The sequence below is a fragment of the Haemaphysalis longicornis genome, unplaced genomic scaffold (genome assembly GCF_048455015.1).
Source record: "Haemaphysalis longicornis isolate Haplotype H1 unplaced genomic scaffold, Haemaphysalis longicornis Haplotype H1 scaffold_2, whole genome shotgun sequence".
NCBI classification, from domain to species: domain Eukaryota; kingdom Metazoa; phylum Arthropoda; class Arachnida; order Ixodida; family Ixodidae; genus Haemaphysalis; species Haemaphysalis longicornis.
The window spans coordinates 259,530,765-259,549,315 of record NW_027526295.1 but is presented as its reverse complement, the minus strand read 5'-3'; the positions used below and the strand labels follow the sequence as shown (position 1 = coordinate 259,549,315).

The 18,551-nt window shown below is 45.0% G+C and overlaps 1 protein-coding gene across 4 annotated transcripts in view; it reads right to left on the bottom strand.

Moving 5' to 3' along the window:
* The window catches only part of LOC144170480 (uncharacterized), a 99,075-nt gene that overhangs the window by 34,266 nt on the left and 46,258 nt on the right, over positions 1-18,551 (bottom strand). For 3 of the 4 annotated variants that reach the window (XM_077700314.1, XM_077700313.1, XM_077700311.1), the window contains exons 9-15: positions 16,718-16,937; positions 14,426-14,520; positions 13,009-13,068; positions 12,709-12,904; positions 11,350-11,438; positions 6,378-6,473; positions 5,509-5,631 (exon numbers count right to left, since the gene is read on the bottom strand). In XM_077700314.1, the coding sequence (XP_077556440.1) occupies positions 5,509-5,631; positions 6,378-6,473; positions 11,350-11,438; positions 12,709-12,904; positions 13,009-13,068; positions 14,426-14,520; positions 16,718-16,937 (879 nt within the window). The remainder of the gene's footprint in view (positions 1-5,508; positions 5,632-6,377; positions 6,474-11,349; positions 11,439-12,708; positions 12,905-13,008; positions 13,069-14,425; positions 14,521-16,717; positions 16,938-18,551) is intronic. The other variant, XM_077700312.1, reaches the window with a different exon arrangement.

Below are 18,551 nucleotides of genomic sequence, written 5' to 3'. Positions count from 1 at the left end.
CGCTGCGTGTCAGCTGGGGGTCATTTTTCCCAGGCATGACATGGTCCAGCCGTCGCGATGGGAAAGGGAGAGCCGACTCGGCGGCGCGTTTCCCGCCAAGTTGCGGTACGTCTGCTGCGGGCGGTTTGACCTATGCGCGAATCAACTCCGCCGTCGGCACGTCGCCGGGTGCAGTGAATTGGTGTCGGGCGCGCTGGCACAACACACACATGCATACAAAAACGAGTGGTTAAAGACAGACCGGTGTGGGTTTTGCCCGGGCTCTTAACGGAAATAAACATAACAACGCGTAGCGCCCCTGCTTTGTCCCTTTCTCGCGGCGGGACCTCCCTCTTGGGCTTCTCGCGCGCTAGCCGGTTTTAGTTTTTGTGTTTATCTCTTATTTTGCGGGGCGGCGCGAGGTACGGCTGCTCAATGTTCGCAGCATGCGGAACAGTGGCGGCAGCGTCTCTTTGTAGCTAATTTTAAAGAAGATAGTCTTTCTTTGGCTACTCGAGTGCGACAATGTTGGCCTGTCTGTCTGTCTGTCTGTCTGTCTGTCTGTCTGTCTGTCTGTCTGTCTGTCAGTCTGTGTCTGTCATAAAGATAATTTATTATTGCAACTTATATCCCGCCCCGCTACATACATGGGAGCTTCCTGCCCCGTACGTTTTTAGATGCAGGGCATCTGATTCACTCGCCTTGTCCCTCCGGCGTCGTCGTCGTTGTCGTCGGCGTTGTCCACCCCTCCTCCATTCTCCTCGCCGCACCAGCTGCGCTCTTCGCCGCTCACCCCCTTTCCTCTCCGTTAGAGAACACTCTCTCGCGAGGGGCATTAGATTGGATTCAATTGGATTGGATTGGATTGGATTAGATTGGCTTGGCTTGGCTTGGCTTGGCTTGGCTTGGATTGGATTGCATTTGGATTGGATTGGATCAAAGTGGATTGTGTTGGATTGTGTTGCGTCATAGCTGCGGCACGTTGCGTCATAGCCGCGGCAGACGCGCTGGGGCCGGCGCATGTGCAGTACTCTCTCTTCCGCGGTTTCCTCTCCTTCGGGCGTGCTGCGCATATAACCGGTGTGCCGTTCTCCGGCGAAGCAACATCCACGCTTGGCTCAAACACCTAGAGTCCACGCCGCTTTACAAGTACGCCAACGTCGTCATCGACTGGTACCGGCTTACGCAGTCCCCTCAACGTTATGCGCGCTATAAAACGCGGTCCCTTCGCCGCTCCGCCTATGCGTCGCATCTACACAGGGGTTCCCGCGACGGGAGGTGGGGGTTTTTCTTGCAGTGCTTGCAGCGATAGGTCACGTTGCAAAAATCCTTGCTGGTGCCAATGTTATCGTAGTGGTCCTTCAAACTCTCTGGCATACTAAAACCTTGCGCTATCACTATGTCGTCCGCTGAGTGCGTGTGCAAGGAAGCCATAGCTGGGCTTATAATCGTCAGAGAAACACATTTTCACTGACCTCCACGGTCCGAATGCGCATACTGCGCATACCTCGAATTTTCGGCCTTTTATATAAACCGTCGTGACCGCTCTTTCCTTGTTTTTGTTGCAACTCCTCCTCCGGAAATTTGCTCCGTATCCTCCTCCCGCGCAAAAGAACAACACCAAATAGAATACAAGACCACGTTAATCATACAATGATCACTTATCGATTTTCGGCTTCAATATTGGCATTGAATGGCAGTTGTCATGTTCTACAGGGTGTCAGAGGAGTAATTTTGAAATCGCAAAAAGAGTGCTCGCCAATCAGTCACTCGGAAGGACTGCTTGCCTAGCAGGTGTTGCGAAGAGCTACCGAGGATGACGCAACATTGCACGATGCAACATTGCATCAGCTGTACCAATTCGCATGATGCAACGTTGCGTTAACCGTAACTGAGGGTATTGATGGATGTAGCCGATACGGCTCGACGGAACATCGGGTCCTGCTACATTTACTCCCTACAGCGTGCATCCAGGCTTGGTTTGACCTGGCAAGACCGACGAAAAGTTATTCTCACTAAGAAATAAATTTTCTACACGATATTGAAATCAAATGCAAACAATGACAACCGCAGAAAGAAACACGTGCTGACGAACGTTGAGCGACACGATGGGCTTCGAGAGCGCTAAAATATTTAGAAACTTTGGTTCCCTGTTCAAGGCTACCGTTGTCTCATTGAAGGAGTTTATTTGCACTGCACCAAATGGTAACAATGATATTTGTAACAATGATATTTAACAATGATAACGATGATATCTGTGTAACGATGATATTTGCCACCTTGCATAATTGACCGAATTAGTAGAAACATTGTTGAATACGATCAAATGTTAGTGCAGATTATGTACCAGGAAATACAGGTGAGTACAGATTGAGTAGAAGTGAGTAGTGTCAATAAGCTCCGATGATACGCAGAATTTGAGCGCACCGAGAAACGAAAACGTACGAGAAATGCTGCCGCCAGAAGACACGCATAAAACCGCAATTTATGGCCACGGAAGCGCCGAGAAGCCCCCCATTCCCACAACTGCACGACGCGCCCCCGACTCCGGTGCTTTATTTCTGGGAATACGAGGAGACGCCACAAGCAACGCGAGTGCTTAAGTTCCGTTTAGCTCTCTCCCGTGTATGCGCCTTCGCGTAGTGCGTGGCCCTACGACAGTGCACAATGTAAGACGTTTTCTTCCCGTGCTCCTTTGTCCTGATGTATATGTAACCTCAGTATGTCTAATTAGTTAAACATTTAAAACATTTTCCTGTTTAGCCTTTCATTCGAGCCACGACCTAGCAAACAAGGTGCAGTCGACAGGATCAGGATTTGAGGCCACGGTAGGACGAACGGACAAACAGACCAACGACGCGGGCGAACCGCACCACGACTACGAGACTGCGACACGCAGACGTGGGGAACCGACGGACCCCACGTCAACGGTGGTCGGCCCACTGCTGACTTCAACGGAACGTTAGGTCCTTTGTTCAACGAAGAAACAGCAGTTCGTGATCGCACTACGATTACGAGAGCTCCATTGCTCTGGCCGTAAGGACGGCATTGTCTTGCGTCTTCAAGTGGACAACAAGCCACGTCGCCAGCTCTCTTAACGAACGAGTGTGCCAACGATACTTCAGGCTGCTTGCCACGACAAACGGCAGAGGAACTTGCAAGCGCCGCTGTTTGGGAGGAGGATGCTGCGTGAAAAACGAAAAAGTTTTCTGAGACAACTAGCGAGAGTTATCCACAATTTTGCAACAGTGCCTGAACTGCACGAGATTCGGACACAGGCAGCATGCACGACGGCACGCACACGAACGAGACTACGCATGCAAAACTGTAATTGCCTGCTCACCAGACCTCTCCTAGGTAATCGCTACGATTACAAAAACGAAAGCGTTCAGTGATTTTCTGGCGTGATCACGAGCACACGCTGCTCTGACACCGAGCCAATCGACGAACTACATCGCCCGCGCGCAGGTCATTCCCGCAGCGAGCAACGAGGCACGCAACGTACGCAGCTTGCATGAGCCAGAAAGCACCACGTGCCTGGCACCCGCTCTTCAGGTCCAGACGCACACGAACGAAACGCTGAAAGCGCAAAACGCAACGGGGCCAGTACGCACATTTTCGGCACGTGCTGTACCGGCCCCGGTCCGCGCAACCAACGACATCGCATCCGGATAGGTGGATATGCCACGACGAGCGAGACGCACGGCGCACTGAACGCAGAATACGTGGCGAATGACCGAACACCAATGTTAGGGGAGCTTCCCAGAAAAACCGAGACGCACAGCGCACGAAACGCACCAGAGGTGACGAACGACATCCAAATTGGACCGGTGGAGCTGACCACGGCGAACGAAATGCAAAGCGCACGGAACGCGACCAAGCCAGCACACACGCAGGAAACCCATATTTGCGACATCCTCCGTTTCTGGTGATGCAATCCGGACTTGGCCAGCGAATGTCACAACCGCAGAAATCAACCTGGCTACAAGCAACAAATAACCCAGCGCACGCGGTTCAACCCTACCGGAACGTATGAGCTCTCCGGCACCCGCTGCTCCAACCCGAGTCCAGCGAACGAACGGCATTACACTCGTGCAGGTAGGTCCGTCAACGAGCAACGACACGGCCAGCGCTTGCGGCACGTCCGAGTCGGAACGTACAAGATCACCGGCGCCCGCTCCTCCTCCGATCGAGACTCACACGACGAACCCCATTTCGTACAAGAGGACGCAACCGCGAGCAAGCAGACTCGGGACGAACGGAACGCTTTCGAGCCTGCTTGTACAGGAGAGATAGAGATTTTAGCATTCTCGAAACAACGGGCAAAAGAGGGGAGCTTGAGCGACGACACGGACACGGCAAGAACGCCAACGAATGAGCCCGATCCAGACGACGGCATCGAACACCCTACCGATGAAGTGACGCTTACGACGCCAAGGAATGTGGGCCGAATGGACGAGACGAACTACGCCTGACGGTTTCACTTTCGAAGAAATCACGGCGAATGCGAGCACGGAGCCTCAAGGATTTTAACCGAACCACCCCGCCACCCCACGACAACACCACGCCACCGCACGCTAAACGAAAAGCCAACCGGCTTCCGCACCATACGCAACGCACACCTCCATCGAAGCAACGTCCTCAACGTGCCGAACTATGCCATCCGTGCACACCGCAGCTCGCCAGCGGACAAAACGGCCGCCTGCGCTCCCACGTCCATCAAGCACGCAACGAGTTACAGTAACACGGTCGCCGACGGAAGCGACGCGACTAACGCAACGCCGTAAACGCTGTCAAGTTCAGGCACGACGAGGTGAATACCACGGCACACATTAAAAAACAAGCCGATTTGATATTCACCGAACCTCATCGAGACAAACGCGCTGTAACGAAGTTTCTAGTATTTGAAGCAACAAAAAACAAACGCCAGCATCGAGCAACTGCGAATAAGCGGACTGTGATCTGTATACGAACGGACGCCAATCTACGCGGACACTTAATCGTGCCTGGGGGTACTGAGTACTGTTGAGTATTCGTGAGTAATACAAATTGAGTACTCATGAATGCAGATTGAGTACTGATGAGTATAGATTGAGTAATCATGAGTACAGATTGAGTACTCATGATTACAGGTTGTACTCATGAGTACAGATTGAGTACGAATACTCGTGAGGACAAATGAGTTTGAGTACAAGTGAGTACGATTTCAAATAAGTATGTTATGATTGAGTATGAGTGATTTTGAGAACAGACGAGTTTTTTGAGTCTGAGTTTGATTGAGTACAGCATCAATGAAAAAATTTGTGATTGAGTTTGAGTGAGTTCTTTCTGTTTTGCCGACCTATGTTCAGTGGTAATGAAACTAATGGATATGACCAGACCTCAGGATCATTTTAGTGAACACGTCATTTATACATGCACCAATATATGGGTGCTAGAGTCGATAAAAGTTTAGGTAATTATGAAGGTGACCATAGGTGTACCACCATAGCGCTTATGGTACCTGTGAAAAGACTAAAATGGCCTTACCATTAGAGCTACGTTCACCATAATGGCCGGAGTTTGCTGTCTGGGTTTTGGGTGATGTACATCCGAAGACTGGATCACACTCAAATTCAGAGGTGGTACTCACTGCAGTTACTCCGGTCATGGCTGAAAAGAAATGTGACGTTCCTATTTTGTCCTACATAAATCTTCAAACTAAGGATTGGAAAGCCCTAAGGGCAAAAGGGCAATTTTTTCTTCTGGCATTGTAAACTCAAAATTCTGGGCATTTTGTCAATGCTGTCGGCTACTTCATCGGCTGGAAAGGAGATTCAGTAAGGCCCCAAAAGCAAAAAAAAAAAGAGTATCCAAGGGTTGAGCGTATATTGGCTCAACTGCCTAAAAATTACTCACTTGATAGATAGTAAATTCACCTAATTTCAGATAACCCCTCTAAGGTGTGACTACCAACAGTTTGCTTCTGCAATACTTTCAGCACACGTGTTTCCTGTTAACATATCTAAATAACAATGGCGGACATCACAAAATAAAAAGTCATGTTGCCATGAAATTAATAATACCTATACCTTTAGGAAAGTTTGCATGATAACGCAGTATTTCTCACGGCAATTCGTGACTCAGCATATTTTAGAACATGCGGATTGAAACTTACAGTCTATTCGTTTTAATAATTAACTTGCGCGTGAGTTCTCTATGACGTACCCACACTTAGAATTCGATCTCAACATTTTCGATGTACGTGTAATAATCCCTACACTTTCTCTTCTACAGACTACAGTTGTGCCCGAAATACAGAGATATCGGGGCATTGATTGTTAACATTATTAACATTGCAGCCACAACAGGACAGAAGCAGGGCATATGATGGTTGGGAACCCGTTTACACGTGTTACCTTTATGTGTGCTTGGGGTGGAAGTAGCTGTCGTTGATGAACACCCGATGGCTGGATCACAGTGGCTTATAGTAACGCCAGGGATTATGGTGTCTACTGAAATAGGATAGAACATTCATTTCTTATATGACATCAAGCTAGAAGAAAGACAGAGGGAAAAGTATTTATTTTTGATAAATTCCTCTAATTCTGCGAGGCAATGCAGTGTTAACCAGTCACTTTAAGGGGCCATGGACACAAAAGGCAAGTTGGGTTCATTATGAAGGCTTTTTGTATCTCGATCACCATAATACCAACTTTATCGCCAACTTCAAACCAATAATAGAGACCTTAAAGAAAAAAATTCACGCAGCTAACACATCCGCAAAGCTTCTGGCCTACCAAACACTTGTTCGATCAAAGATTGAATATGCAGCGCTAATCTGGAACCCTCATCAGTCGTATCTCGTAAATAAACTTGAGGCACTCCAAAATAAAGCTGCACGATTCATTCTCAGGAACTACTCACGAACAACAAGTATAACAGAAATGAAACAATCCCTGAACTTACCACCTCTACAACAACGCCGGCTTCATAGTCTTTTATCGGTTTTTCGTAGGCTATACCACAGCTAGTTCTTCTTTCGCTGCCTCACACATAAGACCCGCTGGTCGTGTTTTTTCCCGTTTAGATCATGCATTCAAAGTTCAACCAATATTCGCGCGTACCAACCTATTTTTCTTCTCGCCACTCTTACTTGCTATTCGTCACTGGAATCAGCTCCCAGGTAACATCGTCACCCTCAGTAATCACGACTCATTTATCAAAGAGTTACAGTTATTTCTCAATGTGTAAATCATTTTTCAGTGTTTGAGTCATTTTTGAACCTCTTGGATTGGTTCAATGTTCGATGTTTGTGTTATTTTGAACCTGGGTCATTTTTTAACCCTCGCATTTTAGGAATTGGATAACTGTCGTGCGCCTTTTGTGCACCCCCTTTTTTTTTAAACTATGCATTTCGACATGAATGTATTTGTATTCGCATTTTTATGGGTGTTGCTGTTTTTAATGTTACAATGTGTTTTTTTTTTCATTGTGACCCCTATGTAACGCCCGTAAGGGTCTTTAGGGTAAATGAATAAAAAAAAGTGAATCATGAAGAGTGGGCGAAGCACTGGGGATCGTTCTTACCGTAAATCACCCGTGGCATTGCCCACTCGCGCATGTAAATGAGTTACAACGCGTGTGCACAGTATATACAATTCCAATCCAATTAAAATCCAATTCAATCCAATCCAATCCAATCCAATCCAATGCTCCTCACGCATGCGAAACACTGTGTCCACGGACGCCAACGGACAAGCCACGGACAAAGTGAGGTCCCAAGATGCTTCACCCCTCACATAAGAAGCAACGCCAGCTCACGGCCTCTTTTCGGCGATTTCTCTATGACGTCACAAAATCTTTTTCAACGATTGGCAGCCGCCGACTGTAGCCACCGCCAAGAAACATGACTGGGCGATTTTTGTCTGCCCTCTAGTTCTGTTTGGTGGTTTTATTTGAACGCAACGTGCAGTTAACACACTATAACTATGTTTTTAGTGCTGGCCCATATCCCGTCACAACTTCCCAGAATATGTCAACTGTAACGCGAAATTTGAAAGCTTTTTTTAAATATCTTTCGCATTTTCGGTTTAAAAAAATCGGCCACCCTCGCAATTGAGATGCGAAGAGTGAGCAAACAGCGGAGCTGCTGGTCTTGACTAGCTTTAACTTGGGTTTTTTCAGGTCTGCCTCTTGCTTTAGAGAAAGATGATTAAAATGCGAAGCTTGTTCTTAAAAAGCGAAGCTTTCTCCATGAAAACTGAGTTAACTCGAAGTCGACAATACACCCTCAAAAAGACGAAAATCATAACCGCCAAAGTTTGAATCCGAAGTCCACTTCAACTAAGCCAATGTCCAAAGCCAACGCCAGTGCAACAAACCCAAAGGGAATGCTGTGCGTCCCGAATGCGATGTAAGCCTTCCAAAGTGAGCCCCTAAAATGGCCCTACCATCTTGATGCGTGTGTGCCTTCCGGACTTTTGGTTAGAACTTTTCCCTTGTTCCCCTTCCTAAACTCTGGATGTTTGTAGTCTGCTTATAAAGTGCGCCTTGGACGCGCATAAAAATCGTATGATTATTATGTAATACTGGCAAAAATGATAGCACTAACCGATAGACGCCGGTTTTATAAAGCTAGAGACCCAGGTTCGATTCGTACCACGGAAGCGTTCTTTTAAAGACGATAGTCTTTCTTGGGCTACTTAAACCCAGAAATGTTGGTCTGTCTGTATGTCTGTCTGTCTGTCTGTCCATCCGTCTGTCTGTCTGTAACTCGATTAAGCCACCCGGCTAAAGTAAAATTGATATTGCACAGTAGTCTTATATACTCACAGCCAAATGTGAACGTCTAAGCACGGTTTATATATTCATACTTGTCAACTTTGTTGAACAAGAACAAGACATTACGCAAATATAAGACAGAAAATTAGTACACACGGGGTATTTGCAGTGTTCCTTTATAGATTGCTTGGTTTTTCGATAACAAATGATATTCTACATCTACTGCAGAAAACCGCCGCCTCCTGGTGGCATATGAGAAATCACGCTGCAACAGCAACGAAAGGTTCCACTAGCTAGGTTACACGTTCTGCTTGGAACGCACGTGGAGCACGGCCACGCGGGTCTATAAACCTTGTAGTCAGCCGCCTTCATTCACGCGCGTCTCCGCCGTACTGCAGCGCTGGCATCGAGGAAACCGGCCTGTAGCAGTGGAACGCGGTAAATTCAAATCGCCTTGCGCAAACATTTAGTGTGTTTACCTTGGGATGAGCGCGACGGTACAGGAACAGCATGAGAGGTGAGCGGGAAAGCAAAGGGGGGCATTTCCTTGGCAAGTGTCTACAAAGACTATCGTCTTTTGACGACATTTGCAACGAAAGGAGCAGATACGCGACCAATTTTTTTCAATTGGATGCACATGTTACTTCTTCCCAGCCGCTGCTAACCACGTACCCCTAGGGCCTTTAGGGTTTCCCACTGGTTAGTTCCCGGGATCTCTCTAACTGCATTTTTAAGTGCAGAGCACTTTAGGGCCTCACCTTGTCGTCGTAGCTCGCTTGCTGGACCCAAGTAGAGCGACATGGTGTTCCGTCCTAACGGCGGTCGTCGCGGCGTAACCCAGAGGCTTCAAAAGCCAAGCTTTTTATATAGTCATAAGCGTTCGAAAATCGTGAACCGCTGGCGCTTGTCATACATCTCCCCTTTGTTTAGCGCAAAGAAAACTGCAGGTACATTTGAGGCAAAATATACGTAATTAATCGGCAGCGCCCGCGTTCATTTGGTTAGGAACGCTCGTTGGGTTGGTTTTTACGATAGCAAGCGAAAAAAAGTGGCGGTGCAACGTCGGCACGTGCGGGAGGAAAAGCAAGCACAAAAAGAACAGAACTCCCGCTGGGGCAGTTTCAGGCAGGGGGCGCGCAAGCGCTGCAAAGGCGGGAAATTTGAATTGCATTGGGTGGCAGCAGTGAGCGGATAACGGCGCTACAGTCCATTATGGCGAATCAGTGCTCTGCACTTCCGGTAGCTTTTACGCTGAATGAAACGGCTTTAATTTTTTCTTGAGGGGCGCACTCTAAGCCCTTGCTGGTGGGCTCCTTGCTTCCTCGCCGCTTTCTCTCACTAATCTTTGCCCAGCATTTTCCCCCTCGGCATTCCGGTGAGCGGAATTTCCTGTTAACGATTCGTACGGACAGAAGAAAGCTTGAGCAGCTCCACTGTTAAAAGCGTCTCTCCTGACTCGGGTAAAGCTGAATAAGTTATGGAAGGTCATTTCTTTGAAACCGAACAGAGTTGTTTTTTTATCTTCCTGGACCCTTTAAACTGCAGTGCCCTGGACGAGCTTTGGGCCCTGCAGGAAGGCTACAAAATCAAACAGGGGAGAATGCTTCTGGGTAATTCGGTTTGATTTCAGTACGCATAGCAACGACCTTCGTGCTCTGAACGCTTTTGCGCATGTCGCCCTGGGGCGCAGCAGTCACACGCGATCAAGGGTGCACTGGATGGTACAGAGCGCCGCGCAGCATTTGAGTTGACATTAATGCTTTTGTGTTCACTACTAATAAGTGGTTGGGGAGCCTTGCATCTTATTTACTGAATAAAATCATCGTGGAAAAGCTTTTGTCACTATATCTTGTTAGTTTAACCCTTTAATACTTAATAAAAGGTTCAGGAAAAAGCCAGAAAACCAAATTATGGAGGATTCATAAAGTTAAAATACCGGCTACTTTCATTTGAAAGAACTAGCTATCGGTAGCTCACTCAACACCACTCTAGCTCTGAAGGATAGTACTAGCGTAAAAAATAAGTAGGAAGGAGAATTCAAATGCCACACTGAAACACATCCGTAGTGATTCAAATACTAAATACAGGGTTATCAATGTGTTAAATACCCATTAAAATTCAAGTGGTATAGCCATCAAAACCCTTTCAAATTCGAATTCAATTGCAATTCAAACAGAACTTGAGTCCAATCGCATGAACAAGTCAGTCCCTTAAAAAAGAAGAAAACGTGGCGCGAACTAGACGTGGACGAGGAAAACAAGCTAAGACAGATACAGGCGCCATGTATCTGTCTTGGCGCCTGTATCTGTCTTACCTTGTTTTCTTCGCCCACTTCTAGTTTGCGCCACGTTTTCTTCTGTCTTTAAGTATTTACCAACTAGCCCAGCGACAAGTTTTTAAAGTTAGTCCCTATGACGTCATAAGGCTGGTCATGACGGTACCTAGGTCGTGAGTCGCCACTCCTTTACCCGTTTTCTTTTGAGTAGATGTAATGTAATTATTTTTTGAAGTTCACACAAAAATTTGTACCATTGTTACGTCTAGAGGACAGTCTTCAACGAATCAACCTGGCATTTCATCTTCATGGCCCATTTAACTAGCACTTACATGTACAAACGGCATGATGCTTGTCTGAGCAGTCAGCATCCATTTGTAGAAAGCCACTTTCATGGATGACGACGCATTTGGAAGGACCTCTGAAAAAAAAAGACGCACACACAGGAGTTATTTTAATGCAAAACTTGTGTAGAGGTTTCATCTTTCCTCGGTGGGGAAACAGAAACAAACTGTATGAGGAGCAATTACGGGATCTTGCAGTCAAAGCACTGTAACATAAATAACCTGCAATAAAAAGCATTTCATTGTACTGACAAATGACCGCAACAAATCTATCACTTCTGCAATTATAAAAAGAAACTACAATTGATATTAAGGTCATCCGATCTTTTTTACCTTAGGTTCAAAAATCCAGATGGCTTCCCCAGAAACGACATGTACCCCGCCTGTAGCAGATGTTCAGGAGAGAATATGCGTGGAAAGAACGTTTCAATGTAACAGCGCTGCGCCTTCAATACCCATCACGTAGAATCCGCTTCTATACAAATGAAAGAAAGGTATTTAATAGATTTTGTTGCAATGTAGCACCCAGATCTGGGTGAGGAATTTGCAGTAAGGGTAATTGTGCTAATGTAAATACATGCATTCACTCGCTCCACAAGAGTGTTTTTGCTCTGCGCACTCAAAATAGGCGCCAGGAACGGGCGGCAAACTTGGCAGTGTAATTGCGAACTTCTGGTCGTTCATGAAAGAACAATATTCAGTTCAGATGTCTTAGATTACATGGCCTCAGGATTGTGTCAGTGTAGTGACATTCAAAGTGCGCTTAGTTTGTAACCCTGCCATCGGAAGCCTGTAAACATGACCACAGGTGTAAAGTGCCAGACAGGAGTGCTCAGGGCAAAAGACAAACGTGGCACTAGGTCTACACCCTTGTACAAGCCTTCACATATTGTATTCTGCACCAGTCAACATCTTATACCAGCTAGATCAAAGCACTACTAAGTAGGAATATAAGGCGTAGATTACAAACAGCCTCGGTATTTTTGTACATATTGGGAGTGGGCTTCAAAGGACCAGACTTCCATCCCAGGCATTTGATTTTTGCTTTTCGGCCTTTATACTGTAGATGTATGCTCTTACACTTATTTTATACAATGCTCAGTGATGGAGTGAAATTCTAGGATAAAGCAACGGTTTCTGCGCTAAGGGAGCTTATTGGTACAAGGACTGCCACAAGAAAAACTGTGGCCAGTATTATCCTGGCAGTCAAATGTGGACTACTGACTTCTCTAAGGGTCGTTTTATGCACCACTGTGTTTCTGGCGCTTTCTGCTCCTATTTGGAACTAAAGAGGAAGCTGCGTTCGAACGCTGTGCTATACACCAATCTCAAAAGTTGCTTCCATACCCTTCTTGAGGAACAACCCAAAAGCTTGTGTAATTGTTCTCATCGAACAGCCTCTCGTGCTCTTCAGCATCAAAACGCTTCCACGGGAAGAGAGTCATGCCAAGTTCCTCGCAAACGATGACGCTCTCTTCAAAGGTCAACTCTTCTCTGCTGACGCACATTTCCGTGTGGCTTACTCCCGTCTCCTCTCTGTGTTCTGTCGTACATGGGCACAAGAGAAATAGCAGTATATGTTTCGTGTGTGGTCACAATTGTAGGCATGTTCACACAAGCGAACAACGGCGGAATGCAAGTACTTGCCAACGTGAAGCTTGGCCCTCCCCTGGGGTGGTACACAAGTCCAGGGCTTTTCTTGCTTACCTGAAACAAGACGATGAAAAATTCTTTAAAATTAGAAAGGGCATTGGAAATCGCTATCTTACATACACTTAATTTTATTGCTATAAGCTAGAGAATATTCGGAGATTTAACATTAAAGAGTTTATTTATTTCTTATCTCTGTGGACTTTTGATACTCAATAAATAACATTTCACCGCGAGTTGATGAAGTTCTCTTGTTTTCTAGGAAGAAGATTGCAGGAGGGCGTCACTTACAAGGAACAAACTAGCATACCTTTGTTTAAGCCGCATTTATGCAGGATGGTATTCCGTGTTAAAAAAGCGAGTTCGAACGATGCAGCCTGTTAAATATTTTATTCAAACACTGCCCCACAGCAGAACCTCTCCGTGTAGGCACTTTGTGTTCTCCTTTTGCAGCCGCAGTATTTTCAGTGTCATTTCACAGTTGCAGATTTGAGTCTTCACTATTTTATCACCATCACGAACCTATTTAAGTCCTGCGGGACGAAGGCCTGTCCCGTTGATTTCCACCCACTCCTATCCGGCACTGCCCATATTCATTCCATGCCACCGTATTTTCTTAATTCGTGCCTTCATCAACGCATAACGGTGTTCCCTTACTTCAGCCCCATCTCTCAATAGCTACTATGTTACCCTGGTGTCCGCCAGTTGTCCTTTTGTCTCACTACATAGCGAGCCCAAGTTCAATTCTTGTTAATTTGAGTTGCATGCCTTCCGTCCAAATTTGTTAACAATTCCAGGATGCTCGTTTTCTGTCCTTGAGTGCTACTCCTATTATCCTTCCTTCCATGACCCGTTAAGCGGACCCTAGTTTTCTTTTCAGTTGTTCAGTATAGGGCTATTCTTCTGCCTTATATGTAATATCACCAGCAGTAGGCATTCGTCGAATACTATCCTTTTTAGCGACAGGGTTAGTTTAGTAACATACTTTTTTATTTAAACTACAGGCCGAGGATGTTGACCACTGCGACCAGACAGCGTTTGGGGTTAGCTTACTTCTCAGTATTTGGGAGTGCTTGTCCAGTGCACCCCAGCCCATACGTATGCTGCGCCGGATTTCTTTATCATGGTTGGGATCAGCACTGACAACCTGTCAAAGGTACTTATACTCTTCTACTTATCCTAATATTGCGTTACCTAACTGAAGAGAGAGCTTCCAGTATGTTAATTTAGTATATCTAGGACACTGGCAAATCCAAGAGCAAGGAGTGAACAAGGGTGGCTGTCCCTCCTTCCTTCAACCCCCTTCGAAAATAGCACCACCAAAGCCTGTAGTGCCTGCAACTGTAGGGCCTGTAGGGCCTAAAGTGCCCGCTCGCCCGAAACCTACACCCCCCCCCCCCCCCCAACTACTCACAGATATATCCAAGTTGAAGATGGCATGGTCGCTTTTCTCTTTCCGGCCACCCGCTGATTAAGCTGGTAGAAGTGCAAACAGTTGACATACTGTCCCTGAAATTGCAATTTTAAAAACGATATCACTTTCGAACGCAACGTAGCTATCTATATATGCACACATTCTTTCGCAATGCCCAAGAGAAAAAAATTGAGGCGGTTTCAAAGAGCCTTTAGTGAGGTTTTCTTTGCTTGAGCAGGCGTTGCAAGAACAAATGTCCAAAGGAACTTTTTCTCAGAGGGCGTCAAAACAGTCTCATGTAAAACTTTAGGGATTTGTTTGCTTGCTTGTTTGCTTGCGTGCGTGCTTGTTTGTATGTTTGCTTGCTTGTTTGTTTGTTTGTCTGTTGGTTGGTTGGTTTGTTTGTTTGTTTGTTTAGCCCTCTCTCTAATACCGTAAACGAGGAGCACATTATAGCAGTAAATTGCGACGATACAGATGCTGTGAGTTATGAAAAATGTGATTTGTTTGAGGAACACATTTAATAACAACAGCCCCCAGGCTGTAATACACATCATATACCAGAAACAGGGAATGCAAAAATACAAGACAGTTTCTCCACAAAATGGCACCACGATATATTTGGTTGGCTAAAACAAAAAGAATCTGCAGAAATTCAGAGAAGTGTCTAGTAATTCGTAGTACTCTTACGCCGATTGTGTATATTAGGAGTGCTTTACAGTCTGATCTGGCTACGAGTAGTCAAATATGAGGATTCTTTTATTGTTTTTAAGTTATCTTCGGTTTTTTGTCTATGGAAACGATGTAACATTACACTACTATACCGATTAAGTGTCTTTACTTCACTAACTCCGTATTTGTCATGGTGTAGTGTGGAGTAGGCGCGTTATCGCGAATATTTCATTCGTATTTTCATCGTCTTTTTCCGTGCATATTTAGTTGAGTCTCCGTTTATCGGGAGAGGTGTATAAGATCCATATTTTTTATTTTGTCAGTTATTTTGTGGAGTTTTTATTTTTCTGTTTCTTGTATTTTTTTGGTTTATCAAAACTCCGTTCGACGAATTATCTCCAATTACACTATTATAAGAATTAAATGTGTTACTTCCGCCCTTTTAGGCCTTTTTGTAGAAATGCTGGGCGTTACACGGTTTGCTTATTTCCACTGTTTTTGTTCCTATTCTTAACGTTTTTTTTTTCGGGCACTCCTAATTTATTGGTTGTTTAGCGGAGACGCACAAAATTCGTATTTTTTATTTCGGTCATTTGTTTTATCCTATTCTTCTTTCTTTTTTCTGTTTTTACCAAAATTCCGTTCCACCAATTATTTCCATTTACGCTATTATGCTGATTAAATGTTACTTCCACCAAATCTGGATTTTTTGCACTAATGCAAGGCGTTCCACGGTTTGCTCATCTTAACTATGGTTTATTAAAATTTTCAAACGTTCTTTTCCTGGCTTTTTTTTCGTATATTTCCTGGTTTTTGAAAGAGATGTATGAGATGCGTATTTTTGATCTCGTGAGATGAATTCTGCAAGATTTTTATTATTGTATTTTTCTTAACTTGATTCTTCAAAATTCTGTTCGACCAATTATCTCCATTTACGCTATTAGGACGTTTAAACGTGTTACTTCCGCCTATTCGGCATTTTCGTGGAAATGCATGGCGTTACATGGTTTGCTCATTTTCGGTGTGTTTATTCGTATTTCCAATATCCTTTTCCAGGGTTTTGAGTTTAGTCTGTTTTTTCGAGGAGGTGTACAATGTGCATAGTTTTGATTTGGTGTGTTCATCTTCGTAAAAATAATTTTTTTTTATTTTTATGTTTTGGTTGATCAAAAGTCCGGTCGACCAATTATCTCCATTTACGCTACCATAACGATTAAATGTCATACTTCCGCCAGTCATTCCTTTTTGTGCAAATGCAGGGTGTTACACGGTCCTGGCTGTGGAATACTCGGCAAAGAATACTAGGCATTAATCAGAAATCAGAAATTAATCAGCAACAACCAGGCATACCATTAAAAGAGGTGACCTTTTTGGTTAATACCACGCGAACCGTCTCGAGAAATTCTGCCTAGTGATGAATCAGAAAACAGATCGATGCTATCAATTTTATCTGAAGGTGCTGCCACAAAATTAGGCGGATAAATTTCTCTCGATGAGTCGTTAGTTTTGTGAGCATCTCGAAGATGTTACAATGTAGCATCTTCCTCAATATACTATGCGAAACAAAAAACATGGCCATTAGTTCTAGTTGTTACAGAAAAAATGGGGGAGCATCCTTACGGTCCTTCCAGAAATCCTGAGTCCCAAATGCGAAATCGATAGATGTCGTGCTGGTGAGGTGGGTGGGTATTGGCGTACACGTAGTAAAGTTCCCGAAGTGTGCTGCCACGCAGAAGTGCCATGTTTTGGTAGCTGCAGAACTCCGAAGCAGCCGTCAAACCGAACTTGCGGTCCTCGGGAATGCAGTAACTGAACATCCAGGAGTTCGACTGGTGGTAGACTAAAACAAACATCACAAGTGAATGCAATACAACTGTGAGTCAAATACAGTGGCGTTGCGTGTGTTTTAACAAACCAGATTACACAGAGAAACTTTCTTCAGTAAAGGAAAAGAGCGCCTAACCGCAGTTCTTGATAATTTTTAATACCACATGTATTTTTTACTTATCAGCAAGTAGATAGCATGCTGATATGGAATATTTACGACCGGCAGAGTCGGATGGGTGGAACGAGTCAATTACAACGGAATTATTGTTAAAAGTGAGCGATTTAAAATTTGTACCTGCAATAAATGTGTATGAAAGGATTTCCCACGTTTTATATCAGGCATGCGAAATATCTTACGAAAGCAAGCTGTCTAGCACATCCTCCAACACCACACTTATTAGTGCCCCCCCCCCCCCAATGAGTGCTGCCCAGGTATTTCTCACACCCACAGCTGCATTCATTAGCAGCGCATTCCATAATTTAAACAAAAGGGTACCAGGGCGAATCTTAACAAGCTAATACGGGATATTTTGGAAGACGATAGACCTTCTTATGTTACTTAAAGACAAAATAGAAGCTTGTTTTATTCGAAAGATTTCGTGTTTTGTGGTGCGTCCTTTGCTTGTCCGGGTGCAACCAATGCTTTATGCTTTATTCACTGACAAATGAATCAATTCAAGCTAAAAGTTTGATTCTCCCGCGTAATCGTGTGTTTTCGTGTCGTCTGCAATGATGTCATATATGCTGGGAAGCCTTGTTTACTTTTAGTCAACCTAGATGGCGCCACCATACCACGGCGGTATTGTGGTCTGTCTGTTTTTCACCGTATTTCTACCGGGCTTGTTCACAAAATAATTGTTTCATGAAACATGATGTTCACTCGACAAATATATTCACGTAAGACACCGTCGCTTACTCAAACCGGCCAGTGTCGTCTCAGGAAACCGCAAAGTGCCGCAGTGCTGCGCAGCTAAAACAGCATGATGCGCGCAGTACCAACAGCAGTACTCACCGGTACTTCTATGTTCACGTGTACTTTCGTATTTTCCACTGTTTCCCACACCATTCTTACTGCTATAAAAACAATGTGACCTAAATGTAAGCGCAATTAGCTCCTTCGGCAAGCCCTGCAAATTTCCGCTTGCTTTTGCCGGCCTCAGGCAATCGCAGAGCTGTCACATATGACATCATAGGTTCTGCTGCTGGGAATTACCTAGTGGGTCGCATGGTCATTCCCTTCGTTCCTAGTTATGTAGCTTATTTGAGCGAAGCTTACGTTAATAGTGGTGTCAGTATGATTCTAACGAAGCAATCTTTCGAATGAACCAAACTTGTGTTTTGTCGGCATGACCCCTTTAACCAGGACAATTTTGGTCTGTCTGTCTGTCTGTCTGTCTGTCTGTCTGTCTGTCTGTCTGTCTGTCTGTCTGTCTGTCTGTCTGTCTGTCTCTCTGTCTGTCTGTCCTCCAATTCAATCACCGACCCAAAGGCTCGGATGAATTCTTGATGAAGAAGTTTATATGCCAAAGGTTCTCCACACCACTAAATCTAGAACACATATTTCAGACTTGCCATGATTGTTCCGCAAAAAGCAACCATTCGGCACATTCGAAGAAAAACGCTAATA